This window comes from Formica exsecta, unplaced genomic scaffold (assembly GCF_003651465.1).
Source record: "Formica exsecta isolate Colony F162 unplaced genomic scaffold, ASM365146v1 scaffold120, whole genome shotgun sequence".
Taxonomy (NCBI): domain Eukaryota; kingdom Metazoa; phylum Arthropoda; class Insecta; order Hymenoptera; family Formicidae; genus Formica; species Formica exsecta.
The window spans coordinates 1,029,952-1,050,235 of NW_021848537.1; the positions used below are offsets into that span (position 1 = coordinate 1,029,952).

General features: G+C 33.7%; 3 protein-coding genes across 5 annotated transcripts in view; 1 reads left to right on the plus strand and 2 right to left on the minus strand.

The window, feature by feature from the left end:
- Window positions 1-1,191: 1,191 nt before the first annotated feature.
- LOC115242624 (probable RNA polymerase II nuclear localization protein SLC7A6OS) lies at window positions 1,192-4,098 on the minus strand. Its single transcript, XM_029819053.1, has 3 exons — window positions 3,721-4,098; window positions 2,822-3,106; window positions 1,192-2,520 (listed from the first exon to the last, which is right to left on the minus strand). Exons 1-3 carry the CDS (start codon window positions 3,877-3,879, stop codon window positions 2,077-2,079), a joined length of 888 nt encoding a protein of 295 aa, XP_029674913.1. The 5' UTR covers window positions 3,880-4,098; the 3' UTR covers window positions 1,192-2,076.
- A 484-nt stretch (window positions 4,099-4,582) lies between these two features.
- Window positions 4,583-13,134, plus strand: LOC115241533 (HEAT repeat-containing protein 1). 2 transcript variants are annotated; one of them, XM_029817309.1, is made up of 10 exons: window positions 4,583-4,709; window positions 4,874-5,022; window positions 5,403-5,697; window positions 6,155-6,518; window positions 6,851-10,165; window positions 10,312-10,992; window positions 11,098-11,415; window positions 11,666-12,123; window positions 12,206-12,656; window positions 12,880-13,134. In XM_029817309.1, exons 2-10 carry the CDS (start codon window positions 4,881-4,883, stop codon window positions 13,048-13,050), a joined length of 6,195 nt encoding a protein of 2,064 aa, XP_029673169.1. In that variant the 5' UTR covers window positions 4,583-4,709; window positions 4,874-4,880; the 3' UTR covers window positions 13,051-13,134. The 2 variants fall into 2 exon arrangements, with proteins under 2 accessions (XP_029673169.1, XP_029673178.1); XM_029817318.1 differs by having other exon boundaries at window positions 4,601-4,786.
- Window positions 13,135-13,441: 307 nt separating this feature from the next.
- Window positions 13,442-20,284, minus strand: part of LOC115241543 — an 18,334-nt gene continuing 11,491 nt past the window's right edge. For both annotated transcript variants that reach the window (XM_029817340.1, XM_029817332.1), the window contains exons 3-5: window positions 19,147-19,332; window positions 16,562-16,646; window positions 13,442-14,276 (exon numbers count right to left, since the gene is read on the minus strand). In XM_029817340.1, coding sequence (XP_029673200.1) covers window positions 14,207-14,276; window positions 16,562-16,646; window positions 19,147-19,332 — 341 coding nt within the window. In that variant the 3' untranslated portion in view covers window positions 13,442-14,206. The remainder of the gene's footprint in view (window positions 14,277-16,561; window positions 16,647-19,146; window positions 19,333-20,284) is intronic.

The following is a 20,284-nucleotide window of genomic DNA, read 5'->3' on the forward strand; positions in this document are numbered from 1 at the left end:
CAATACAATTGATTGATCGGTCCGGGCGAAGGTGTGCAATCTCATGACTCTCCAATAATCTCGTAGCATTAATAATCGACATTATATCTTAAGGACGAATACGATGAGTGTAAAATGTTGTACAGTAGGCAAGTAGAATATTATGGAGTCGTAGTAAGCGATTCTGATACGAATGATACCAATCTCAGCTTGTGAATCTGCTAAGTTACATTGCGCAATTATGACACAACATATTATATATGTATATACATATATATATATAATTGTTGTTGCGTCCACGTTTACGAATAATAATAATGCGAATGCGTCGGTAAATATCTATTATGTGAGAAAATTTAAAATGCATTTAGTATCATGAATCCATAGTAAGAATCTATTCTCGACGAGTATATATAAAATTTCCTCAATAAAAATTTCCTTAATAACTATTATTTATCATGATTTTTGAAAGTTTAATATATCAAATACTTCGATTACAAAAAATGAGTTTAATAAATAAAATTACAAGTATGAGATTCTCTCTGTTAATTGAGAATTTTTAAAACTGCATCGAAAAATATTAAATTTTGAATAATTACAAATAAATAACCTCGTCAAGACAAGATTAATTTAAAAAAAATATATATTTAGAAAAATCTTATCGACAGGCCTTGTAAATATATCGCAGTGAATGCAAATAGAAAGCATGACGATCTCAAAATAAAGTTTTCTCCGTTCATTATTTGAATTTCTATCGACGCACTCGGACTCGATCAAAAGCATCGTACGTGTTCGTAAAGTATCCCTCGTTGCAGGGCGCGTGAATGTAAGATAAATTAGAATTAAGGCCAGTGTTACGTGTATACGCTATGTACTACTCATATCATATGACGAACTCGTTAATAATTAAAAGACTCCGACCTGTCTTTTAGTAGCGATTGTCTGCGCAGCGAATTTCATGGCGAGAGATCTAAAATATCGCGACGAATGTTTTGCAAAGATAAGTAATCTCATCACATCGTCCGGAGATTTACTCTTTCTTCCATATCCTAGAATTATTAGACACACCGAAATAATTTTTCTCTTCGAGCCATGAAATATCTTGTCGAATGTTACGTTGTTAATTGCCCGGATCTTTGTACTGCCCGAACTGATTTCGCAGATGACGCGAAATCGCGCATGTGTATGGAAAAAAATTTGTAAATCCCCATCTGGTACTTCCAATAACTTGTTAATATGCTATAAATCTGGTGTATATCACATTACATGCCATATCCACGATGACAAAACAGCTCTTTCTTCAATAATACATACATATCCTGTAACATCCTTTTCGGGATTGATCACTTAATTTCCTCTCCCGAACAAATGCAAATGTTTTCGCCAACTAATCAAGAATCTGTTCTTGTATCTTTTTTAAATTTTAATAATTATCTCTAGTAAAAAAAATTTCTGAAAATCTTTTTAAAGTCGTAAAAGGATGAGATTTAATAGGATTAAGTTCATTTACGATTTGAAAAAGAAAGATATATTTTCATAATTTTGCGTGATCAGTTCCTTCATTTCTAGGCTTAGTTTTCCTTTGTCGTTCTTATTTTGATAGACAGATTTAACGCACGAGATATACATCTACATCAACAGAGGAAAGTCTGTAATAAATATATATAACATACAAATAAAACTTATGCTATTTACAACTCACTTTTTTTTGTCAGAAGGTGAGAGGTGAGACTAAAGTACATATTAAAGGAATGCTTATTAAAATTCAACAAGGTTCGTAAAATCTATAAAATTATGCAGATACATTGTGCTAAATTTTAGTACCAAGTCTCTTAATTAGTTTCTTAATACATAACATGTAGGATTTTAAATTGACAACTGATTTAATTTTTCCAAAAAAATTTTACAAATCTTCATATACTTTTATAATTAATCTATTGATTGTTTCTAAGCCTTTAGTTGCGATGCATTTTACCTGAAATTGCAAGATGATATTCTCATATACTTATAACTTCCATAATTAAAAATCGAGATCGAATGAGAAGTTAGTTTAACATGTATATGTACGCCTTTCGCAACTAAAAGGTTAATAGATTTCTACATTAATCCGAGCGATTCGTCACTCGAACAAGTCGACGCTCTCCCTTCGTCGTTTGATGAACTGTTACTGGAGTTATTATTCAATGCAGCAATTCTCTCTAACCTTCTAAAGTCATTCAATCTACATCCATATACTTTTATATTATCTTCTTCTTCTTTACTAGAACCGGCGCAGAAATAGGCATCAAAATTGGAATGATCGGAATTATCGGTATCATAATCTTCATCTCCGGAACGATCGGGATCAGTATCGGGATCAGTATCGGGATAATCATTTCTCCAATTGGATTCTGAATTTGAGTCCTCCGAAGATTCTTCACTTTTATCTTCAGAATCTAGATATGGATATTCTGGCTCTTGTACCATTATTTCATTGTTCTCAAACCATACATCATCATTAGTTGGCCCACAGTATAAATCGAACACAAAATCTTCAATATCCTAAAATATCATATACATTTATTTTGTTTGGTTATGTCTTATGTAAATATATATCTTATTTTTCTCAATCATTTGTTGTATTTCTAGAAATTATTTTATATATACATATAAATCTTTCTTTTAATTTTACATCTGAAGAATTATATTTCTTTTTTATTTAGTTTCTTATTTATTTCTTACCATATTAATATTTGTTTTAATTGCAATATAAAAAATTAATGTTTTTTGAATCTTCATTAAAAGATATACAGATTGCATATATTCATGTAAATATTTTTGCAAATATTTTTATATTACTCACCTCTGTTTCTTCTGCATTCTGCTTTGCTGTACCAGAGACACTCCAGCAATCCTCTACATCTATGAGTGTCAGCCATTTATCCTCTGACTTTTCCTCATTTAATGTTTCCTGAGAACGCTGGCAATTAACAACTTTGTACCTTTCTACCAGGGGATCTCCCCCTATCCATTTCTTGTTTGAAATATTCCCAGAATTGCCATCGCACGTCCGTTTGACACCAACATTCACTATTTCTGTGCCCATCTTGGGCATAACTTTGGCGACATGTTGTGCAACATCCTCGGTCTAAAACCAAATATTTCATAAAATCTTGCATTATTTTTTATGCATTAATAACAATATAATGTTTAATAATATATGTTGAACATTAATAACATTAGTGAAAATTAGCGGTCTATGAGCAGTCTATTTTATCAATTTTTTATTATATAATTTGAGATAAATAGCTTTTTTAAAAACATATTTCTAAAAAAGCGTCTCTTTTGTCTCAATTTCAAGAATTCAATTGTAAAATGCAAAGAAATCTCCGTACCAACACTTCTGTATTCTTTATAAAATTAAAAATGCTTTCTTATATATAAAAAGGTATATTTTTTTTCTCTTTTTATTCTAAAATGTAAATATTTATAATTAAAATTCTGGAACATTTTCGCAATTGCTCAAGATCAACGGACTTAAATTTAAATGCTTAACCGCGACTTATATATAGAGAGGTATATTTTTTTTCTCTTTTTATTCTTAAATATAAATATTTACAATTAAAATTCTGGAACATTTTCGCAGTTGCTTAAGGTCAACGGACTTAAATTTAAATGCTTAACCGCGACTTATAGAAGAGAACTGCTTATAGGATATTTATGCAGAATGATTAATCATATATATTAAACATAAATTATTACCGGATCCGTGAGTGTCCCGGCGAATTGAACGACCGTTTGGATGGCGGGCTCGCTTTCTTCCACAAGGGGCGATCCGGTTTTCGCACGCTTGCATGCGATCACCAGTCTATCGAGCGGGGTGTCGGTATTCTTACGTTTTACGCGCAAAACAGCAGTCATTTTCGATGCGTAAATTTTCCTCTTTCCTTGATGGATTTTCGCTCACTAATGCCAACAAAGTATCACGCTACTCGTGAATTACTTTAGGAAAGATGTAACAGTAATAGTATACGAATTTCTTTCTTGCTTTCCGTCCAAGTATCAGAACCAGAGTACCTACCAGGCTATTACAACGTACAACGCAAATCTTCCCTTGAAAAAGTGGGAGCTAGAGTTGTAACCATAGACATAGTATATCTAGACCGAGTGTTGAGGAGTGGGAGCCGAGGTGCACGTAGAAAAGGACATACTCTGTTTCGTGCCCCTTGCGTTCTCTCTCGCTCGCACGTAGCATGACGAAAGAGAGCGCTATGCTCTGTGCGAGCGAGAAAGAACGCAAGGGGCACCAAACAGAGTATGTTTTTTTCTACGTGTATCTTTACCCCCACTCCTTAAATAAAGGCAAACGCTCGGTCTAGATATACTATGTCTATGGTTGTAACTCAAGTGCACGTTCGGACATTATTAGTGCCGGTCTACAATAGTGATTTAAGCTAGAGCTTAAATCACTATTGTAGACCGACACTTAGAGTAATGATTTTTGATTGGTGGAAATCCGCCATATGTATTTAAATGCTGCTCTACCTCGTACAATTTTCGAACGCACTCTTGCATCCTTGCAAGGCTGCGTTCAGAAACATCACCCGTGTGCACACGGGTGATGTTTCTGAACGCAGCCCAAGTGAAGTGCGCGAGAAAATTTCTCCGCTTGATTTGACTAGCTGGATGGCTGGATTTTATGTTTCCACGTGTCTGTACCGATGAAAATAATTTATTTGAGGAATATATATGTAAGTTCACTCCATTTGCTGCATTAAACGTTTGTACTAATCTCCAATGAGTTAATTGTAATAGAAAAAAGAATTTTGTAAGCATTTAAATTTATATGATAAACGAAATCTTTAAGGTACTTTATTTTTTTGGGAGGTTATCCATTCTTTTTGTTTATTTTTAGATTTACAATGGCTACATCATTAGCGGCACAACTTAAAAAATTGAGAACTCCGCAGACGAATTTATTGCTGCAGGATAAGAAACGCCCAAGTTTGCTGTTTGATCCAAAGGAAGCTGCAAATTTGGACAGAGACACTGTATTGAGTATAGGTTAGCCTCTCACTTCTATTTTTATAAAAATTGAACTTTATACATATTCTTTTATAAAGATTTGTAATTAATAATATATATATTTTTTGTTCGTCAATTAATTTTTTTACTGGATTCTGTTACTTGATACACAATTTTAATTGTCTTATAACAAACAAGTTATATTTTGATTGTAGAGTTTAAAAGCAATATAGAAGTTTAGAAAGATATTTTTTCTAAATATAGAGATTTTAGACTTCTCTACAATGATTATCTGACTCCTGTTTTATATCTGCAATAATTTCATAAAATTTGTGCAAAGGAAGATATGCATGCTTATAAATTTATCTCTAAAGAAATATATTTTTATTATATTTAATCGTATGTTTCTATCTATTTAGGTCAGAGTGGTCTGCAAGAATTAGTAAAACTTTCTTTATTCTTTGAAGAATTTAAAGCAACAATATTTGCACAGAGTACTGTGAATTTTGAACGCGCCGTTCAAGATGCCACAGTGAACAAAAAATTGGATGCAGAGATCGCAAAGTTTCTATTGTTACTCTCTCCTTATTTTTTATTAAGCGCATCGCACAAAGCTTTGGAATGGCTGATATACAGATACCATATTCATCAATACAACCGAGATCAATATATACTTCTGATTTTTCCTTATCACGAAACTCGTATGTTTGTTAGGTATGTATTATTGATATAAGATATCAGAATGAAATCTTAATTCTCGAAAACATAATTTATCATTTGTATTATTTGTACATTTCTCCCATTTTTTATTTGAAACTGTCAATTTCATAATCGGTATCGTTTGTTGTGCAATAATTATATATAAAAAGATCTAAGAAATCTTAATTATATATAAATTTCTTTATTTTCTTAATTTTGTTAATTGTATACATATATATATATTTTTTTGTTTATTCTGTGGTTAAACAGAAAAGAAATTATATTAGCAGAAAAATGTGTGTATGTGTGTATTAAAAGTTTTATGTTAAATGTTATGTGAAAAAATATGAAAAAATTGAAAATATATTTTCATCTTAATTTTCTGAGAGTGTTATTCTTCTTTTAATATACATTTTTGTCATTTTTAATTATAAAGCAATTGAGTTAAAATTTGCTAACTTTTTTTTTGCAGAGCTCTGCAGTTGGTGGATCTATCAGACGAAAACGACAAATGGCACTGGCTGGCGCCTTTGCAGAAACGTGGTGTACCGTTAACTTCGGGTATTCTTGTTAATCGTTTGAGCACAGACAACGGACTTCTGAAGATGTTATGCAGCCACGTGATATCCGCCACGGAGATGTATTCCGAACAGGCTTTTTGTTTGACCACCTTGTACGCCTTTTATACCACTGTAATATTGGGCGTGATTGAACAAGTATCTGTTACAGAGATTCAAGTGAATCACTTGCTGCCAACTCTACTCTATAGCCTGAGAAGTCTCATTCCCGATCTTGCTTCTAGTAGCTACATGATCATTGCAAAACTGATGATGAAGGTGATTTAATATTTAATTTTCTTTATGTGTCCTGATTTTATCTTTACCTGTTTTTATTTATATTTATTTTTGCTTTAAAAACTTGTTTGGTTAATATTTGCAGTACAATATAAAAATTTCTACAAGTTTAGATTATTTAAATGCCATGTGTTATAAATGGTAAAATAATAAATTTTTGGAAGTTTATAAAGAGAAAAATAATATTTGCCTTTCAAAAATTATATTTGTTTTCCAAAAATATTAAAGTTATTAAGATTAAAATATAAATCTTGTTTTTTTTTTATATTATTGAAATATATATTAATTGTGTGTATATGTATGTATGAATATAGGTGAAGTTTAATACCGATACCACGGAAAAGTTGTTGCTGAAGATCTTCAAAAAGACACTCTTGAAAGAGGAGGCTACAATTCTTCTGCTCCATCTCTATCAATCTCCGATTAATCGATTGACTGTTGTACCGCAAGGTTTAGTCCTTCAATTATCGGATTTATCTTGGTTTGTGGAGATAGTCGTCAAGATTCATTCGTCAGGCGTTAATGCATCTCGATTCATCGTATGTTTTCTTCAGGCAGCTTGCCAGGTCGTCGCCGAGAATCCCGAGGATACCGTCAATGTTCAGAATATGATCGGCGACATGCTAACACGCATCAATTTAGACAATGACGCGGTGGATGCCATTTTGCTAAGTATACATACGTATGAATTTCTCAAGAATGATACTACGAAGATCGCAAAAGACTTTTTAGCGAGATTCTATCAAAATCTTGAGCGCAGTTATCCAGAAAGGTTCGACAAATATCTGAAGAAGCTGATGAAACAGGGCGACAAGGATTCTAAGCAAACATTACACTTTCTTACTTCTTGGCCTTTTTGCACCAAGGAGGCACAGGATTCCGTTGAAATCCTGAATAAATTGACGCACATCAGCGCCGAGCAACGAGTGGTCGCCCTCGAGATTCTCGCCAAGAACAACGCGAACGTACCTGAGAGTTTCCGCGAGATGATGACGAGTACGCTTCAAGCTAGATTTTATGACAGCGATGTGAATGTCGTGAAGACCTTGCTGTCCTTCACCATGAAAAGATTGACCAGTTTACTACCCACAGATACCCTGGTGGATGAATTGTTGATCTTGTTATCGACATGTCACACGTCATCAAGGAAAATACTGGCTAAGCCAGCATTGAAGATACTTTTGGAACTTTGCGAAGAAAGTGATGAAACCAGCATCTTTATTACAGCTTTGCCGTATCTATTTCCGGCCGCGGACGAGGACGTGGAGGTCGCCATGGAGGTTCTTCGTTCGAATTTTGCCAAGAATAACACATACATGCAACATATATTAGAGGACATTCGCAAATCTGAATTATTAAATGCCGAGGCGATCTCCTCCACTGCTTTTCACAATATTTTGAATCACAAGTTACTACCGCCTACGGAGAATATATTGAATTCCATGCGGCAACAGATCTCGCATGGCGACGCGGCATCCTTGTTTTTTAACATGATTCTATTAGGATCAGTTTGTAGAGTGCCCGTGGGTTCAATGCCGGCCAACACTGCGCGTGACGTCATCGAAATGGCCACGAAGATGATTAAGACGTACTCGCGCGTTAAATTACTGCACGATTGCAACAATATTACTGGCAACAATATCCAAATGGCATTGAAGCTCACATCCGAGGGTATCCTGCCATTGCAAGTGGGTACTTATGTTCTGGAAATGGTTCACAGACGACTAAATATCAAGTCTGAATCGAAACTCGACTTTGATAACAATACAGAGAGGAGCAATCTAATCTTGCGACTTTTGGAGATGTTCATCGAGGGTATGAATAATCGCCACTGGCGGAAACACTATTCCAGATGCCTGCAGATCTTCTTTCAACTTCACTTCTCCACAGTGAAGGATCTCATCTGTTTTCTCGCACAGCTTTATGTGAAACCCATCAACGTGCAGACGTCCTATCACTGTCTGCAAATCTCCTCGCTGTTGTTGGACCAGTGCAAATCTGTTCAATGGGCATTCCAAGATCAGGACTTTGTAACTAATCTGCTGCTTTCGCTGGCAAGACGTAACAACGATTGTAGAACAGTGGCGTTAGACATTCTAAAGAAATTGACGCAAACTTTCAGCTTTACTACGGAACCATTCTTCATATTGCTTCAGGAATTAGCGGCGAGAAGTGCTGAAATTTCCCAAGACCCCGACCAGCTCTCTCTGAGCCTCTATGTTCTTCTCTCGCCTGATCCTGATGTGTCTTATCAAGTAAAACAACGTAAGAAGCTGCAGCAGGCTCAAAAACTGCTGTTCAATATGGTTACGCAGCAGGATGAAGTATTAAAAATTCCCATGGATCGAAAATCGCAGTTGCTTGACATCCTAATACACGTTAATAGTGCTGGAATTCTCCAGCAATTGGCTCCGTTAGGTCTTCAGCTTTTACAAAAGTTAGTGGAGGATCCTAAAAATAAATCGGCTGCTAGCGCTTTGCGAAATATATTGCAACGTTTTAATGGAACTACGGTCAGTGCTTTGAATGATGAACAAGTATGGTTATTCTTTGAAGCGAGTATTCTGGCGCACGAACTTCAAACGATCACGGAATCCGGCGAGCAAAAATCGCCGAGCATTGTGTTATTGAGACAGATCGACGAAATATTCTTTGAGAACGTCGGTGAAATATCTCGCGATCTTCAGGCAAAGATCTTATCGAAGATGTTGGACGTGGTGACCGATTGCGAGATTAGCAGCGTAATTTCTGCCGTTGGCAGAGCGATTCGTCGAATTCGCATCGATGCGACAATCATAACGTCAGAATTACAGACGATGAAGTTGAACGGCCCAGAGGAATCAACAGACCTGGGAATGACGGCTAGCGCGATGAAGCGAAAGAGACGGCAGAGCCAGATTAAATTGGCGAATCCGGCGATGGTGCACAGTCGGACATGGAAGCGTGGCGTTGCTCTGCTGGAATTTGCGCAGCGCGCCGATAACATCAAGCGCGAAGAATTACTTTACGGAGTGCTGTTTGATCTGCTCAACATCTGTTTGAGTTTGGAGGAGCAGAGCCCGGTTGAGTACACTAATCAGCTGATTCTTTCGACAATTCATCGGCTGATGACGAAAGGACTATCGGTGCGTGATGCCGATGTGCAAATCGCACTTATTACTAAATGCATTAGAACATCGCGCAATCCACAGACGCATCATCACGCGCTGCTCGTGTTGGTCGAATTGTTGAAAAACGTGGATGTGCAACGCGCTCTTCTCAATATTATGCCAATCTTCACATTTATGGGCAATACAGTGGTGCGCCAGGACGACGCCTACTCCATTCAGATCATTTCCAAAACCCTGGAAACAGTGGTGCCGATCGTGAACGCGGCCGACAACGAGATACATGCTTGTGAATTACTAAGAACTTTCATCGTCTCGTTGCCGCATATTCCCGAGCATAGACGATCGCCACTCTTCGTCAAACTGCTGCAACTTCTTGAGAATCACTTACACTTATACTATCTGCTCTCTTTCGAAAATCATGTAATGAAGACTGCAAATCAAAGGACCGAGCAGCCAGCGCAGCAGATGAATTTTGCTCTTCAGGTGTCCCAAGAGTTTTCACCGCAGCAGTTGCTTCAGGTTAGTCATGATTAATTAATTAGTAATGATTAAACAAAAATTTTGATGAGATTTTAATAACAGGAATAATATCTTTAAAATATATATATATATAAAAGACCACATTACTTTTATATCGAGAGATAAAAGACAGAAATGTTTTCTAGGTTTGCGTGAAAGTAGTCGAGTTCATCAAGGTCCTACCGATTGACATCGAGGATGAACAGGGGAGAAAGGCGGCGATGAAGTTCCCATATAAATACATTTACGATGTGACAAAATCAATGCCGAAAAGTCTTCGGTACTATAAGATAACGGCCGTACAATTCCTCAGCAATCTTTTATCATCTCAGAATTTTATTAATCGCGTGGCTATGCTGAGTCAGGACGAGGCGAACGAGATGAACGAGTACTACAATCGTCTAGCAATCGAGTTAATCTTGTTGATTCAGACTATTTCAAAAACCGCCGATCAACAACAGAGTAAGCCGAGCTGCGCTAAATACTGGAAAGTATTGCTGCATCATTTATATGACGTATTGGATCTAGTGAATAACTTGCTGCCGAACGCCTTGTTCTTGAAGAGTATAAAGAACTTGTTGAAACACGAATTGTTGTCTGTTAATAAGAAGGCGTTAGAACTACTGAACGCGAGATTGCTTCAGAAGAAATTTAACGATGAAGATCACATTGATCTTCTAAGCCTGATCAAATCTTTGATGAACTTCTTGGACACTGAAGTGAAAGTTGAGACCCAGGAACAAGAGATTGTTCAACAGACGGTGCTGATATCCTTGAAACTACTGGCGAAGCTGCTGGCTATTGATCATCCCGCAGTTTTTAAACCGGTACAAATAATCCTTTTTTTTATAAAAGAATTATTTTATTGTAATACATTTACATGTATATAATTGATTATATTTAACATTATGTATATTAATAATTGTTCACAGATCCTGGACATGACGACAGAATTGCTGCGATCGAAAGACGGTCCAGTATTAGCAAGCGCGGCATTATGCGTCGCAGAACTATGCAGTTCCATGAGAACGCACGCTCTATACTCGCTGAATAAATTCGTGCCAGCGATTTTGAAGTTACTGGAAACCCATTGCCATCAGAACGTACCAGACGTGATGGTCATCAGCATTGTAAGTGCCTTGCAAAAAATAGTGGAGTCGCTGGGAAATTTTCTGTCACTGTATTTGGACCAACTTTTGTCTGAATTGGCCATGTTGAGTTCCCTGTACACTGACACGGAGCATCCTAAGGTATTTATGGTTTCCTTTTCAACCAAGAATTTTAAAATATAGAATCTCTCAAAGTTAGTTTTATCTTTCATGTAGTGCCAAATAATATTAAATATAATGTTTTTATAAAAAATGGCTTTTATGCTGTATCACAATCAATTAATTATTAATATTCGTAAAAATAAATTTCTAATATTTTGGATTTATTTTGCCAAATTCTATCCGAATCCTTCTGAGATGTAATTGTTCCATTTAATATGTGTTTGTGCAGATCGATATTATAGTTTCACGACTAAAGATGACGACGCAAAAGTTATCCAATTGCATACCTCTGCGAGTGTTGCTGCCGGCTGTCAATAGGACTTACCAGATTCTATTAACCAAAAAGTCTTATCAGTGTATACCATCGTTGATGAGCGTGCTGGCCGAGTCCTTTGAAAGCGTGCAACCGGCGGACTTGAAGATAGAAGTTGACAATCTCGCCAATTTCTTTCTCGAAGTTCTTCAATTCCGGGAACATATCGGAAGCACGGACGACAATGTGAAGACGGAGGAGGACACTAAAGCTACCTTAAAAGATATCGTTGCAATCGAAGAAAGCGCCAGTAAGACGATGGTAGCGTTGGTTTTGAAGCTGAGCGAAGCAACTTTCAAGCCGTTATACAATAAATTCTATGGATGGGCAGCGAATGATACACAACACAAACACCGAAATATAACTTTCTACAGGTATAAAAAATTAATTAATTTCAGAGACAGACATATATGATTACTTTAATAAGATATGATAATGCGACTTTTTATTTCTCAGATTATCGGCGAATATAGCAGAATGCTTGAAATCTTTGTTTGTCCTTTTCGCCGGACTCTTTTTGAAGCACGCGGCGTCATTGTTGAGCAGCAATAACATGTTTGTCATAGACAGTCCACAGGAACTGACACTTCCCAACGAATCGAACAGAATTGAACTGGTGGAGGCGATTTTACTGACGCTTCACCGGGTTTTTGATTACGACGCGCATAATTTCGTCAGCCAGGATCGATTCGAGATTCTCATGCAGCCGATAGTAGATCAAGTGGAGAACACAATGGGCACGAGGGAAGAATACGAAAGTCGAGCTAATCAGCTTATTGTACCCTGCATAGCCTCGTTCGCTAGTGCCATTCCTGATGATTCGTTGCACAAACAACTGGTTTATCAGACATTGCTAAAAACCAGGCACGCAAAGCCTTATGTTAGAAGTACTGCGTTAAATGCATTGGTAAGACTGGACATAATGATTAGATTTTTTATTATTACAATTTAATTTAAATAATATAATTATATATTACGAGTGGCGGTTTTTATTTTAATATTTATTATATATTATCGAGAGATATTAAATGATTGTTAATATATTAAGTAAATTTGATAATTTATAATGAAGAATTAGTTATAGATGTTAAAAGATATTTATTTTGATATAATTAAAAACCTTGACACAGGTGGAAATCGCGAGAAAGCTTGGGGAAGATTTTATGCCGCTGTTGCCAGAAACTGTGCCGTTCCTGGCGGAATTGTTGGAAGACGAAGATGAGATTACGGAAAAGTGTGCGCAAAATGCTGTTCGCACTCTGGAAGATATTTTAGGCGAGCCTCTACAGAAATATTTTTAAATTCAATATAATTTTAAATGTAAAGAGAGATGTAAGTGTGTAAATATATAGTTAGGTTTTACATTAAAAAATTGTTTCTGTAAATTTCTCAGAAGAGGTAATTTATTAGAGGTAATTTTCTCTTTTAATTTACATGACACTTGCGTAAAATAGTTTTATTTATTTCAGATCTCTAAGATAGTTTTATGAACATAAAATAAATAATTAAATGATAGCGAAAATAAGGGAAAAATTAAAGTTAGTAAATCTTGATGATCATTTGATAAGCAAAAGAAATTTTTTGGGTTTTTAAAAAATTAATAAATGACGGCTTTTAATTATCAAATTATAAAATCAGTTGATTGAAATTTAAGTTTGGGACAAAAATGACAAATAAGTACACAGACAACTACTAAGAAAACATTGATTTATTTTTAACTTATCCACAAATTGGACGAAATATAGAATATATTATTTCCTTACATTATAATACAGAGTAACGTAAGTGTGTGTACGTAAGGTCATGATGTAATAGGCTCGTGAGTTATACAGTATCGAACCAATATAATCCGTTTATAAAACGGCACCTGGGAACACTGGGTCCTGTTTTAGCGTTTTAAAAGTGGCTGTTTATATTCCTGAATATTATTTCTCTATATGAAATCTTAAAAAGCATATCTATAAAGATGCATTTATTGTGAACATAAGATGACAATTTAACACATTTAACATTAAATACACAAGAAAAATGCAGATGCGTCGAAGCATGTTTCCGAGTTAATTTGTCATTTATTGATTCTTCATGCACTTTTAATATTAAAAAGTGTTATCTAATTTTGAATTTTCTCTAAATTAATATATAAGAGAATATATAAGAGGCGAATATATAAGAGAATATTTCAGAATTTAAACAGCCACTTTTTGCACTAAAAAATGCACAGTAAAATCACATTCGACATCGTCCTCAAGTGTTACGAAAAGATACATTTTTTTCTCTTCTCGCTTTTTCGAATGTGACTTCATTTTAATTAATTGCGCGAAATCATCGCGATAACTTCGAAGTTCTTCGAGGGTCGATCCAATGGGAGACATTTTTGCGATAACTTCCATGTGGACATCGATGATTCCTCGCTGGTACCGATGGCCATTAGTGTGCGATCAGTCTGTGTTCCTGGGATCACACTTGGGGCACATCCGCCGATCCCCGAAGAGACATTTCTTCGGCTTGCGTCATGGCTGGAACTCTTCTGAAATGAAAAAAGAAGATATTCATTTAGCATTGCATTTCCTTAACGTTTCATATATCTTTTTTATTTTTTGTTTATATGTATTTTAAAAAGTTTCAGATTGATTTTTAGATGCGTAGAAATTTTTATTCTAAAGAAATTAGTATGTACATTAATCTAGTTGGCATTTTGTTATTAATTATGTTAAAAGTATTATTTGTACAATTTAATATGATAATTTTAGTTTAATATCTTAATTTCCTATTTTTATTATTATGCTCTTGTATGATAGAAATTTTTAAATAATATTTAGATATTAATTATTAATTTTTATAACATATAATATAGATTATGTATAAAGATATATATTTTGTCTAAATTATTTAATATTTTAAATTACGATATAGGAATTTAATACAGGAAAAAAAAAAATTTGTTTTAATATACAACGAATTAAAAATTTAAACTCAAGATATTTCCCGCCTTCTTCCTCATCTAAAGCGGACTAATTCACACGCATCCACGAATCCGCGCACATCGCGCGTTATTTTTCTAGTAATGTAAAACGCATAATTTACTTGTACAATTTCGCGTGAGTACAATTCCACGTATATCAATCCGATTGTAACGTACTCGGTTGCCTCTAATTAATATTCAGGTAACATGATTTCTCTATTGAACTTCTAAAAAAACACATCCGAAAAATCGAACGAAATTAACTCGTTATGTTTTGCTAACATGCTTGTTTTCATAATGTGCGAGATTATTATATATCCGTGTGACGAAATCAGTTGTGAAAATACGAGCAGCAAAAGTTTTTCTATGTACATATACCTATTGTGTACACATTCCAAGCTTGCCGAGTACGCGTAGGATGTTTACATTCGCGTGTTGTCTTTTTTTTAGCGGGCGCCTCGACAAGTAACCGGCGTGTCATTCATACGCCAGATCCGAGACGCTACGCATGTATTACCTCTCTCGCAGCGACAAGTACGCGGAAAATGGCAAGAACGATATACTTTCCCACGAATAATCATAATTGATATTGAGCGATATCTTGTAAGTGCATATCTAGTATGAGCATATTAAAGATACGGCTAGTTATAGTCCGGAATATCAAAATCTTCGCACATTGATTCGTTTATCGAGGACTCGAAACGATGGAGAACGAGAATCATAATTTCTCGTCTCTCATCGTATGATTTATTTATTTATAAATAGTAATTATTACATGCTTGAGAAAGAGAGAGAGGGAGAGAACGCGTGCTTAAAAAAAAAAAAATATATGTATATATATATATTTTGTCACATATTTTTATATCAATTTAGATACATTATTCGCTTGCCATTTTGGCGGGAAAAGCGTAAAGTAATAGACGTGTCGGAGAAAGCCGTGACACATCGAGCTGAGATATTTACATCGTTTATTAATAATACGTGTGTTTGACGGGATTTATACGTGTACATAAAATGAAATACATAATTTCAATCGTTTTATTATTATTAATCGGTCATTAACTTGACTTTATTAGTCGCATCGGAATTGACGCGAAGTTGGCGGCGAGAAGGAGAGTCTCAGCTCTCAGCGAATATCAAGGTGTAGAAAGTGTACTAAGCAGTACTTAAGGGGGAGCAACAGGCGTAGCGTCGCGGAGGAAGGTGTAGCACGCGATTTTTGAATCTTCTCCATCTCTCATGTGCTGTAAAGCTCGTCGTGTATATCGGGAGTGCCGTTCAAGAATGTCGGGCGATCGTCAGTATCGTATTAATTAGTACACGTGTATCTCTAATTAATTCCGTCGTTCGCGAGTGTTTGTATTGCCTGCCACAGAGAGGTTAACCCAACTTAACGGAGGATCAGGAGAGGAGGAGGAGGAGGAGGAGGAGGTCAGGATGGTGAGTTAGTAATAACTTATTTAATTTATCACTTGTTTGATTGTGAGATTAATTGCTCGTTCACAGCTCTGCGACATTGTTGTCTCATTTTGTGATAATATATTATAATACGTTTCCAAAGTTGAATCAAGAATTTACAAAGTGAAGTGGATTTTTTTATCCTCTGGAAAGTTCAATTAATTTTTATGAGGCATATGATATAAAATTCGTAAAATTTTCATAAATAGAGAAAAAATATATTTGAAATTTAGTAATAAAAAATTTAATTTTTATATTAATTAAAATTGAAAATTATATTTCTTTTAATTACATTTTTATTATTTTATTGCCATTTTTATTGGTTTTTTTTCTTACAAAAAAAAATCGAGTCTAGTTGTATCGATGAGATATGATGAGACGAGTTTACTTACCTCTTTCTAAATTGGAAGATGATATACACAATGATCGCATTGCCGACGAACAGCAAAGCAATTAGGACCGTTGGCAGCACAACATCTGTAACATAATACAGATTTGATTAATATCGATTGGCTAACGCACTGTCATCGTGTTGATTCGATTTAGTTGTATACTTTGATCGTGCACGTTGAAAACCCGAGTGAAAGCCACTTACATTAGGTATTGCTATCAGTATTCTTGTTCATGAATACTAATAAAATCATCGATTATCTGATATTGATACTAATGTCTGGATTAATAATAGAGAAAATTAGTGTTCACGATATATTCACATTGATAATAAAATCGACAATCATTTTGATAATACGAAATATTAATATCAGATATATTTGATGTTTAATCGGAAAACATGTTTACATTAATAACATGATAAATTCCTACTTATATCAAGATGGTTATTAATTATCTAGAATCTTATCTTAATCATAATTTTAAAAGAAATATCAGTTGGTGAAAAAAACTGATATATTTTGCCATAACAATATATATATATATTCAAAATAATTTTTATATCAAAATTATATTTAATTAATTAAATGTTAGTTATATTAAAAATACTTGATATTTAAATAGATGAAAATAATTTTAAATGTATCATGTTAAAAATAAATCTAATGGTATATTGGCAGTATAATAATGATTATTTATTTCGACATAAAAATTCATAAAGATATATATCGAAAACATGAAAAAAATTATACTGGTAACAATTTTGTGGGAGGCTTATCATTCAGGATCTCACGTCATCTCTCGCCGAGTATTATCAATTATGGCATACTGAACTTTGGACGCCACGCGCACGGTGAGTAATTGACCAAAGTTTCTTTCAATATATGTGCCTGCTTATTGATTTATAATGAGACATTTTTAACATGTCATGTTATCTTTTAACGTCATTCATTTCTATCAAAGTTTTTATCCTATTTTTAGCATGAAAAGCCGTCAATTAATTATATAATTACAATCAATTATAAATAATATATTTCTAATTATTCTTTTCTTATAACTTGAATTATGAATCATCTTATACAATCTTATGAAATACATTTTATGACATGAAAAACTATATTCAATTTTTTATTTTATTTTGTTGTTGTTGTGGTATTATTGAATTATTCATAGATTCTATATTTAACGTCCGTTTGCCAAATACAAATTTGCAAATGTATAAATTAATGTTTAATGTTTAAAAAAGATTTTTATACATAAAGAGAGAAATATATTAAAATACTGAATATTATATATAATGTACATTCACAAATTGACGATATAGACATGACAAAAATAATCGATTTCAAGCGAAGTTCTAAATAGAATTTTCATATTCGCTTGTATAAATGCTTGACGTTATCATCGAACAAAAACTATAGTAAATGCGAATTTTGCATATGCAAAACGTTAGCGATGCAAAAATTCATTATTATTACAAGTGATCTTTTGATCTAAAAACATAAATAGCATTTCGATTTCGCCATATAATTAAGCAATCTCTATTAACAAAATGTGCAAATAACATAGAAAATAGAACAACAAAAGAACTATAAAACAGAATAAAAAAAACTATTTCACAATCGTATTTGATCGCATCTTATCACGTCACTTGTTATCGACTAGGCTAATGGACTTCTGAAGCCAATAATAATTGAATACTTTTAAAGTTCATATTCGTATAAAACAAGTAATCTGTTGCATTTATTATTCGCGATTAATGAAAATTTTTCCAATTTTCTATTTTACCTTATCATTAATCGTGAAAGAAATTTAATTGCTAGCAATATTTCTTTTCAATTATTACTATTACTTTGTTGTATAGGATATACAATAATTTCACACCAAAATTTTTTAACTTAATATTAATTTAATAAGAGAAATAAAATTTGAAAATTTTATTCGCAAATAGAAAAATATATTAATATTTCTCATTATGAATTTTTTTCTAAAAGTTGTGAATATTAATTTACTTCTAAAATTATAACGAGTTTTATTAAAATAAAGATTAATTATTATTCCATAAAAGTATCGTCAAAAAAGGAAGAGATTCCATTTAAGTTAAATTTGTTATAATATATTTTTAATTTTCAAAAATTTTTATTGAAGCATTTTTTGTAATAAAAGTTATGCATATTCATCATATTTTTAATTTTTTAAAATTGGTTGAAGATTTTAATATCGTCTCATATCTCTGCTCTCTTCCAATATATGGATTATACATATTCAGATTAAAACATATTATTCTTTCATGAAGTCTTTGCTTCACAAAGAATTTTACTGCAATTTTGCTTCAATAAAATTATTAAAAATTATAAGAGGAGTGAAACGTTTTTCAATTCACGTGACGGCAAGCTCATACGTCACAAGTTCATGAAAAACACTCACGTCGCTTTGATAACACATATTCAGATAACACAGTAACAGATTTGTAACGACTATCGGATTAATCGATCACAATCGTCAATAGAATCAAATTATAGTCTTGCGATCGTAGAAACCGTCGTCACGTTTGCCGTGAAAAATATCGTGAATTTAGTTCACTGACCTACGACGTAGTCCGCCTGCTTCATCATGGCCGATTGCGCCGAATCCATAACGGGGTTGCTGCTATCACTCGCGACTGCGTCCTCGCCACGTCCTATTCTTACCCCCGTCCCGAGAATATTGTCCCCAGACAGGCTCGACAGATGATGATGTTCGTTCTCCGTCTTTAGGATCACCGCTGACGTGGCTGTGAACAAAATTAGGCCCCCTCGATTTAGTAATCGCAAAGTCGATAAAATAAAATCGTCGTAAATTTTGTTTTCTCATTTAAAAAATGTAATACGTTGAAATATTTCATTGATAGCAATTTTTCAAATTGATATCATTTTTATACTTGAATTTTTCTTGTGTCGTGAAATATAATAGTTAATAAAAAGTTGAAAAAAAATTAAAATATGAGAGTATTTTTCATAATATAAATAATTTATGTTGTTCCCACGCAATGTCTCTAAAATTTTGGAGATTAAATATTTCAAAGTAATATAAAATAGTTTTTGTCTCTTTTCTTTTTTATCAGTGTTTTATTTTAATGATTGCACAGAGATAACGAATGCAATACGTATCATACGTAAATTATACGCTTTGTCGAATAATTCCTTAATGTAATGCTGCATAAATTTCGTAACATGGTTATAATCACGATCGTTTGGGAATGATAAGTTCGGGATATCGCACACCTGATTTAATCCGGATTTGCGCGGTCAACAAACCGCGATGTCGATGATATCGATATTTTGAAATGATACAAGAACAATTGCCCGCGTCGCTATAAAGCGTATCGATCTCGACGATCTTCCCCGCGGTCAAGGGGAGGAATCGGTCTGCGTAAGGGTACTTTATTAACGGATCGATAAGGTCGTAGTTTCTACGAGGGTAGTTGCACGTTGTCATTCTCATCAACAATTCACAGCAACAATTATGTAACATGTTTCCCCTTTCTATTCAAAAACCATTAAATTTTATTTTCATCGTATTTAATCCAAAATATATCTCAAATATATGAATAAAAAAACAAATATAGAGAAAATTACTTCTCTTTAAAAATTTTTTATCCTGAAACTTGTGTTTTTTATGGATATAGATAATTATTCTCTGGTTACTTTTTTATTATTATATATTTTAAAAAAATAATTAAAAAA

What these genes read in the sequence shown, in the direction of transcription:
- LOC115241533 (XM_029817309.1), top strand. Translation starts at nt 4,881, where the DNA reads ATGGCTACATCATTAGCGGCACAACTTAAAAAATTGAGAACTCCGCAG. An exon ending in GAAACTCGTATGTTTGTTAG is followed by an intron (nt 5,698 to 6,154) that starts GTATGTATTATT and finishes TTTTTTTTGCAG; the next exon opens with AGCTCTGCAGTTGGTGGATC. An exon ending in TTGCAAAACTGATGATGAAG is followed by an intron (nt 6,519 to 6,850) that starts GTGATTTAATAT and finishes GTATGAATATAG; the next exon opens with GTGAAGTTTAATACCGATAC.
- LOC115242624 (XM_029819053.1), bottom strand. Translation starts at nt 3,879, where the DNA reads ATGACTGCTGTTTTGCGCGTAAAACGTAAGAATACCGACACCCCGCTC. An exon ending in CCGGGACACTCACGGATCCG is followed by an intron (nt 3,107 to 3,720) that starts GTAATAATTTAT and finishes ATTTGGTTTTAG; the next exon opens with ACCGAGGATGTTGCACAACA. An exon ending in AGAATGCAGAAGAAACAGAG is followed by an intron (nt 2,521 to 2,821) that starts GTGAGTAATATA and finishes ATGATATTTTAG; the next exon opens with GATATTGAAGATTTTGTGTT.